Below are 9,063 nucleotides of genomic sequence, written 5' to 3'. Positions count from 1 at the left end.
GATTTTGGTAAATTGGTATGGGTGGACTCGTAATTGAATGGGTTGTCGGATTTTATAAGTTTCGCCGGATTCCGAGATGTGGGCCCCACGGGCAAATTTTGAGCTAATTTCGAATTTTAATGAAAATATAATATTTTCTTATGAAATTGATTACTATAATTTTTGTTGACTGTATCGAATTAATTATGACTAGATACGAGTCGATCGGAGTCGAAAAATTCGAGGAAAAAGCATAATACTTGGTTAAATTGGAGCAAGTAAAGGTAAGTGACTTGTCTAACCTTGTGTGGGAAAAAATTCCCCTAGGATTGGTATTGATGTGATTATTGAAATATGTTGAAAATCGTGTGCACGAGGTGACGAGTGTGTACACGGACTAAATTGTGAAAGATTATATTTTTAAATTGTGTAGATCACTGTTGCGCATTTATTAAATTATTTTATCTTGTTATATTCTTCATCATTGATCTGAGATATATACTTCAAATTTGTTTGATCTTTTCTTACTAATTGTTTTACCTGTTTAGTTGAAACTTGGTTTCTTTTATTCTGTGCATTATTTGAAGGTTGATTTTTTTTAAATTAAATATTATTAATATGAAGTATTTGACATTTTTAAACTTGATATTGAAGCAACGTAGTAAAGATTTTGAAATATTATTTTTCTAAATTATTTACTCCTGAATATTTTTATACTCATTGTGAGGGAGCCGTGAGCTCTTTATTGTGGAAAAATATTATTGTTGAATTATTTTGACATGAGCCGTGAGCTCTTTATTATGGAAAACTATTATTGATGAATTATTTTGACATGAGCCGTGAGCTCTTTATTGTGGAAAACTATTATTGATGATTTATTTTGGCATGAGCCGTGAGCTCTTTATTGTGAAAAAATATTGTTGTTGAATTATTTTGGCAAGTTAAATTATTTGAGCACTTGAGGTGCAAATTATGATATATTGTGATATTGATATGCATGCGGTGGTATAAGGTCTGGGTGTTGAAACGCATGCGGTGAGATAAGGGTGGCTTGATACGCGTGGCTAGTAGGGGTGACTACTAGAAGTCATGCGGTGTGATAAGGGTGGCTAAAACGCGGGATGCTATTTCGGAAAAAATATTTTCTTTAAATAAATTGTGAAGGCTCCCGCGGTGATATAAGAAAATGAGATATTGTGAATTTATTTATGATTTGGGACTACGAGGCGGTACCTCGGGAGTGCCCTTGTTGATATTGATTTATGGCCATAGTTGCTTTTGATTAATTGTTGTGATTTTCATAAAGTTGAAGGAAATTCTGTTTTGATTCCACGAGATATTATTTGTAATTATTTGATGTCATTAGATGTGACATACTATTTGATTCATTTCCAATGTCATTTTATTTTACTAGATTGATAAACATTTTACCATGCCATTATTATATTCCAGTAGGGCCTCCACCTGACCTCGTCACTACTCTACCGAGGTTAGGCTTGGCACTTACTGGGTACCGCTGTGGTGTACTCATACTACGCTTCTGCACATCTTTTTGTGCAGATCCAGGTACGTTTTACCAGCCTAGACGTCAGTGAGTTACTTGCGCACGGAGACTTCGAGGGTATATCTGCCAGCGTCCGCAGACTCCGGAGTCCCCTTCTATCATTTTATGTTGCTTCCTTATATTTTATTTAGACCTTGACATATAGAGACATTGAGAATAAATTCTTAGAAGCTTGTGACTTATTTCTACCGGGTTTTGGGAGTTGAAATTGTTTGAATTGTAGTTTATTTATTTCAGATATTTATTATTATTCCGCATTGATAGGCTTACCTAGTCTTAGAGACTAGGTGCCATCACGACATCCTACGGAGGGAATTTGGGGTCGTGACAGATATCGACTCCACTGATGATCATATTAATGACGTGTTGAGGTTCGGTATCCTCTTGTTCTGTCTGTTTGTTAGAATCCATGTTCCTGAAATGATTCTTGGCCCGGTCGCTCAAGAATTCTCGAAGGTGCCCATTGTTGAATAGTCGGGCTACTTCTTCTCTTAATTGTCGACAATCTTTCGTTCTATGACCGTGAGTCCCATGATATTTGCACATATGGTTAGGATCCCTTTGAGCTGGATCGGATTGTAGAGGTCGAGGCCTTTAGGTATCCTTGATGCACCCGATAGCTGATACGATGGCGGCAGCATCGACACTAAAGTTGTATTTTGATAGCCTCGGTGCTTTTTTAGGCCCGATGGACCGTCGAAGCTATTTTTGGTCATGAGCCCCCGGTTGCTTCGACCGTGGTCATTTCTCCGTTCGTTTCTTATGGGTTTCCGCCAAAACCCATTGCTCATTCGATCTCCATTATATGGCAGATATTGATCCCTGTTTGATCTTGGTTCATGATTGATGTCTCTCTTTACTTTGTCGAGGGTTCTGACGGTATAAACAGACTCTGAAGGGCCCCCGAGTTGGTCATCTTTGACTCTGATTTTTGGTTGATACCGGTTATGTATGTCGGCCCAGGTAACGGCAGGGTATTCTATCATATTCTACTTCAGTTGTTGTGATGCCGCTGAGCTTCGAATAATGAAACCCCTTAGTGAAAGCTTGAACAGCCCAATCATCAGTGACTGGCAGCAGATCCTTTCGTTCCATTTGAAAACGGGACACGAATTCCCTGAGCATCTCATTATCCTTCTGCTTGACTTTGAAAAAGTTTGATTTCCTGGTTTCGACCTTGATGGCACCAACATGTGCTTTTACGAAAGAGTCTGCAAGCATAGCAAATGAGTCAATGGAATTAGGAGGTAAGTTGTGATACCATATCATAGCTCCCTTTGACAGGGTCTCCCCAAATATTTTCAGTAGAACAGACTCGATCTCCTCGTCTTCCAAGTCGTTCCCTTTAATGGCACATGTGTAAGAGGTTACATGCTCATTTGGATTGGTCGTTCTGTTATACTTAGGTATTTCGGGCATACGAAATTTCTTGGGGATCGGCTTCGGAGCCGCGCTCGGAGGAAAAGATTTTTGCACGAATTTCCTGGAATCCAATCCTTTCAATATGGGAGGTGCTCGTGGGATTTGATCTACTCTAGAATTGTAGGTTTCCATTTTTTTGTCGTTCGCTTCGATTTTTTTTTCCCTGATTCTATTCGCTTTGTCAGCTCCTCGAGCATCTTTATAATCTAAGGGTTAGTACCCGATTCATGTTCATTTGACCTTACTACGACCGATTCAGTTCTGCGAGTGACTTCACGGGGCGGATCGGGTTCAACCCTGCCCGGCGTCTGGCTTTGGCTATGCAACTGAGCTATCGCCACCTGTTGAGTTTGCAGCATTTTGAAGAACATTCGTAGATTGATCCCATCTTCTTCATCGTTTTGTGTGTTTAGATTTGCCGATCGGGCCCCACCACGAATGCTATTTTCGGGGTCGGTAAGCAAGTTCGCGTCGATGGCTACATGTGAATTAACATCAATCGAATCTGCGATCGAAATCCCAAGGGGACCAGCGGGTGGCCCTACGTTACCGGGCGCCATGTTGTTATTCCCACCCTGATGACCGGACTCGTTATCGATATGTTGGGGTGCTGATTGAGAGTTTGACATTTTTAGCCTGAAATCAAAGACACTTCAAAGAGCAAGTGTAAAAGTAGTGTGTGTTATGGAGATTTGTATCAAATAACCACTATTATCCTTAGCCCCACGGTGGACGCCAAACTGTTTACCCTCAAAATCGGATAACAATCGAATTTGTTAGTGGTTTATATGTGGATTAACTTGATACAAAGTGATAAATTAGATTGAAATTGAAATAAATGACGATAATTTAACTACAAACAACGTGAGTTTGATGATTTCAATGTAAGGAAGCAAGCCACCCTTGAGTTGAATACACTTTTATTGACACAAAAATATCAAAGAGCAAGAACTTAGAGGATGTATTTCTTATCAGTATATGTTACCATCCTCCTAATGAATTGTCAAGTCCCCTTTATATATTAGGGGAGATCTACCTTTTAAGGTATTATTTTATTGTTTTATAAAAGGCAAAAGTCCTTGATTTGTCGACCGTTGGTTCCCTTTTTGAGTTGTTCCGTAATTTCTGCCATAATGACTGGTTAATTGCGAGAATTACATGCCCCTGTCGGATGAGTTGGCAAAGCTTTCTTCGAGGCCGTTGGAAACAGGACCGGTTACGCCTTCGGTAAACGCAAATCTGATGGTTTCGATGGCTAAATTTGACAATGCTTTGGGTTCGATCATAATCACCATGTGCCGATCTTGGCCGATGGTGTTAGACGTCAGATCGATCTTCGAGCTCGACTTCACCCGATCACAGATATTTCAACCCTGGCCTAATCAGGGAGTTCGGAAGCTCGATCGAATATCGAGCTCGGTTTTACCCGCGTACAACATCCTTTGACATAATGAAAAGCAGCTTGTGTTTGCGCTGTGCTTTTGCTTTAACTAAGTGGCTGTTTTTGTAATGTCATACTGTTTTTGCTATATATTCATGTGAAAAATTGGTGAGATGCAATCTTAACTCGTTTAATGCTGTTGAATTTCAGGAAGTGGAAGCTAATATTAAACACTTACCCGTACTTGCTGACTGCACGGACTGAAAAAATGAAGGCTTGACATTTCTGTTTTTGATATTTATTGTGATACATTAATGATCTTTTGTTGTATACTGAAGTTAAACAATTCTGTTTCGTTTTCTCAATCATATCCGTTATATTTAGTATCAGACTGATATTCCTTTCTAATTATCAACATTTGAAACTTTAACGAGTATGTTTGTATACTTACGTTAGATCCAGTGTTTTATACTAGGGTTTTTCGTTTAATTTTAGATTTGAATGTTTCTAGCTTGTGCAGGCAGCTGTGATAACTAATCCAGGGCCTTTGGTAGATTCTTGGAAGGATCCAAAGTTGGAAAAAGCCAAAAATATCTGATGTTGAATTAGCCAAAAAAATTAAAGCTACTTATGTTGCAGGCGTTGGAGAGTGTGTATAATATTGCAATAGATATTGTTAGAATTTAGAAATTTGTTGAAACTTTGAAAATATCGACCTCTTCGCCACTTTGCTTGGGGATCTCTACCATGGCTATATGATATCACAAAGAGAGAATCCATCAGCCGTTTCCCTTTCTCTATAAGTTTCTATTTTTGTTTCTTCCCTTTTTCTATTACTTCACTCTTTGATATCACAAGAAACCCTTTCCCCTTCTACTTCATATATACTTTCTTCACTTTCTCTGTAAGTTTCTATTTTCTGTTATTTATTTTTTTCCAATTTCTTTGTGTTGATTGACAATTTTTGAGGTTTGTATTTTGGTAATACTGGTCTTGGTTTTCTGAAGCTCAGAATTTTTCGGCGTTTCCTTACATGCAAATGGAGTTTTAATGAGATTTTACTATTTTTAGTATCATAGTTCAACTAGAATTAACTATTGTGTTTATAGATTAATTAATACAATTTTTATTAGTCTCCCTGCACCCCCGCCGCGCGTTCTCTATTCACTATATGAGTGTTCAAATTCCTAAAATTGTGTCATTTAAATTGGTATTTTAAACATGTGTTTCAACCGGCAGTGGTAAAATAGTCAAAAGAAAACAGTTATCACCCATATTATCCATTAAAAATTTGGTTGGATAATGAACTTTTTAAAAATGGGTCAAATATGGATAAGAGTCATATTATACATTTAGAAAATGGATAACCAATGGATAATTAATGAGTTTAACTTTTACATTTGTAAAGTCTCAAATTGGGGGTTACTCAAGTTTAGGAAACTAGTAATTCTCCAAAAGTGATCATATTTACGAAGTTATTGATAATATAGATATACATATTATCCGTTGGTTAACCCGTTTTTTATCCGTATTAAATATGGATCGGATTGGATAATTTATCCGTTTTTGCATTATCCAACCTGACCCGCTCGTATCCGACCTGACCCGCCCATTTGACGCCCCTAGTTTTAACTATTGTTTGTGATGTTTGAGTATTTCTTCTCTTTGATTTCTTTTTTGGTGGTTGTTAAGTGTAACATTTTTGTTTAAAGCAACACTATTGTGAGATGACATGCATTTTTGTTACGAGCAAGGGTAAAGCAAGTCTTGATTTAAGGATAGTTTACGCGGTTTGATAATGCAGTTTGATAAATAGTGTTACAAATGTCAATCAAAGCCGACTAAAATCGAACTAAGCTACTATTTTGTATATTTAGATGTCTCTGATTCACTAATATGCTCCCAACTACTGTTTAAAGATTAATGTTTTCGTTTCTTATTTCCATTTTCAGTCCAACCTCCTTTGTTGCCACTACAATGAGTGATTTCATAATCCCTGTTCTTCCCCGCGAAATCATCACGGAGATCCTCTTAAAGGTGCCCCCGAAGTTCCTGTTGAAATTCAGGTGCGTTTCAAAATCATGGCTTGAACTAATATCCAGCCCTGAATTTGTAAACAGCCATCTGAAATTAACAGCTAATGACAAAGAATGCAGCCACCATAGGATTATATTTCAAGACTCCGAAGGAAATTTCAAGTTACGTTGTCTCCCTTCCTTGTTTTACAAAGAACTAAGCACTGAGATATTAGACATGGATTCTCCCATGGAAAACCCGACTATTTATACTTGGACTGTGGGTTCTGTCAATGGACTGATTTGTCTGTACAGTAAGATAGAGGAGCCACTTTTATGGAACCCCACAATTAGGAAGTCCAAGAAATTACCTACATTTGGAGCTAAATTGAGGAGGGATTGCTCTTACTATTGCAAGTATGGTTTTGGATATGATGAGTCACACGACGATTATAAAATAGTAGTTATTCAGTGTATTTCTGATGACGTTGGTTCATATGATACTGTGGTCAACATTTACAGTTTGAGGACTGATTCTTGGAGAACAGTCAATAAGTTTCAGGGAAACTTTTTGGTAAATTCTTCAGGTAAATTTGCCAATGGGAAGCTTTATTGGGCTTTATCTGCTAATGTTGATACGTTCAATATGTGCAACATTATTTCTCTTGATTTAGCAGACGAGACATGGAGAAGGTTGGAGCTTCCCAATTACGGAGAAAGCAGTTATCCTTTGACGCTGGGAGTGGTGGGAAGTGATCTTTCTGTGCTTTGTCCTTGTCGTCAAGTAACTAATTCTGATGTGTGGATTCTCAAGGATTGTGGAGTTAAAGTATCTTGGACAAAGATTTTCACTATCGAACATCATCGAGATCTTGGGGAGTTTATATTCTTTTCATCCATTTTTTCTATACCTTTTTGCCAGTCAAATAAGGGTGAAAGTTTACTTTTGCTTCCCCCAGTTATTATGATATATGATGGTTCAACCACACAACTAGAGGCCATTGAAAATAAGGAATACTTTGCTGCAGAAATCTATGTCGAAAGCCTTATTGATCCCTTATTGATAGCTGATCGAGTACGTCGTAACCATGAAACCTCACGATCATGTAGCTGATAACTTGTAAGAGACTTGAGTTCTGCTTTATTTTTAACTGCTATGCTCTTTTTGCACTTCTATTTTGTCAAATATAGGACAAGACGTTGAATATTTATGAATTCATACATTATTATCACTTTTAGCCCGCATCAGAAATTATTTATATTCGATAGCCGAAAAACTATATAAAATTTGTATATAACATATATATATATATATACAAAAAAATATACACTTTTTCGGCTATTATTTTGATAGCGGCTATACAGTGTCATTCTTATTGCATCCATCATATTTGCTTGTATATCTTGGAGTTCTTGTAAGCATTTTGCCTTTTTATTCTCTCACTAATTCATGGGAAAAAAAGTTATTAGTTGGTGGTATATTGTTTTTCAATGTAAACTAGAGGATATAAATAAAATTTGTTGTCTTAAACCATGTTTTACGGAAAGAAAACTGCAATAATCGCGAGAGAGAATTGAAACTACCATATCAGAGGGGAGTCTAGCTAGGAGAGAAGCACATCTCAGTTGGATCCTTGTTTGAAAGGTTTCATCACTATAAATTAGATAAACAATAGTAATAAATTATTATGATAATTTTGAACTAGATGCAAATCTACTTTTCTAGTTATTTTAAGTAAAAAGGTCAAATTTGTCTCTAAAGATCAATTTTATTTGCCGTTAAACTTTTTCGTACAAAATACCCCCAGTGTTAGCCAAGTAGCTCAAATATCCCCTCATCATCAACATTTTATTAAGGTGGACACAGCGTGGCATGACATCTACCACTCCAACCCATTTTATCCATGTGATATGATTTAAAATCTATCGGTGAACCATCAATTTTATATTTTGCAGAACTCATCGACGTTATTTTGACCCCCAATTATCACTTTAAGCGACAAATAAATCGAAACGGTAAAAATCTGTGGGATGCAATCTTAACTAGTTCTGTACTGTTGAATTTCAGGAAGTGAAAGCCTATGTCAAACATTAATCCGCATTTGCTGACTGCATGGATCGAAACAATGAAGCCGAGACATTTTTTGTTTTGTTTATTTATGATACAATAATGATCCTTTTTTGTATGCTGAAGTTGAACAATGTTTTGTTTTGCATTCGCCACCGTATCTTTTTTTGGTTTCTCACCCGGTCTTCGATACTTGTATTGGAACCCGACAATATTCGGATTCGCGTCGCGTAGGATTCTCACCCGGTGTCCGGTACTTGCATTGGACCCCGACTATATTCGAATTCGCGTCGCGTATGACCCCATTAGGAGGGAAGCGCTCCCTGCTCGAACCCGAAACCTCTGGTTAAGGGAGAGCAGCCTCATCCGCTGCACCACATTCTTTAGTGTTATTCGCCACCGTATCTGTTATACTTTATATCCAGATTGATATTTCTTATTTCCTTTTGCTTGCTAAATTTACTATCATCTGCAAAAAACTGAACCTTTTCTAGCATGTTTGCAAAGTTTTAACAAGCCAAAAAATAAATCAAATATCAACTGTTTGGTCATAAATAATATTTCAGTATTTGCAAATAATCGCATTATTTGCAAATATTGAACTTACAATCTGTAAATACTGGTGAGATATTCA

The 9,063-nt window shown here is 37.1% G+C and overlaps 1 protein-coding gene across 1 annotated transcript; it reads left to right on the top strand.

Moving 5' to 3' along the window:
- The first annotated feature begins 5,160 nt into the window (after positions 1–5,160).
- LOC104115710 (F-box/kelch-repeat protein At3g23880-like) lies at positions 5,161–8,808 on the top strand. The gene is made up of 3 exons (XM_009626388.4): positions 5,161–5,250; positions 6,299–7,481; positions 8,430–8,808. Exon 2 carries the CDS (start codon positions 6,324–6,326, stop codon positions 7,473–7,475), a length of 1,152 nt encoding a protein of 383 aa, XP_009624683.1. The 5' UTR covers positions 5,161–5,250; positions 6,299–6,323; the 3' UTR covers positions 7,476–7,481; positions 8,430–8,808.
- Positions 8,809–9,063: the final 255 nt, after the last annotated feature.

This window comes from Nicotiana tomentosiformis, chromosome 10, assembly GCF_000390325.3.
Source record: "Nicotiana tomentosiformis chromosome 10, ASM39032v3, whole genome shotgun sequence".
NCBI lineage: Eukaryota > Viridiplantae > Streptophyta > Magnoliopsida > Solanales > Solanaceae > Nicotiana > Nicotiana tomentosiformis.
The sequence above is the reverse complement of the archived record's forward strand: the minus strand, read 5'-3'. Positions and strand labels throughout refer to the sequence as shown.

What these genes read in the sequence shown, in the direction of transcription:
- LOC104115710 (XM_009626388.4), top strand. Translation starts at nt 6,324, where the DNA reads ATGAGTGATTTCATAATCCCTGTTCTTCCCCGCGAAATCATCACGGAG.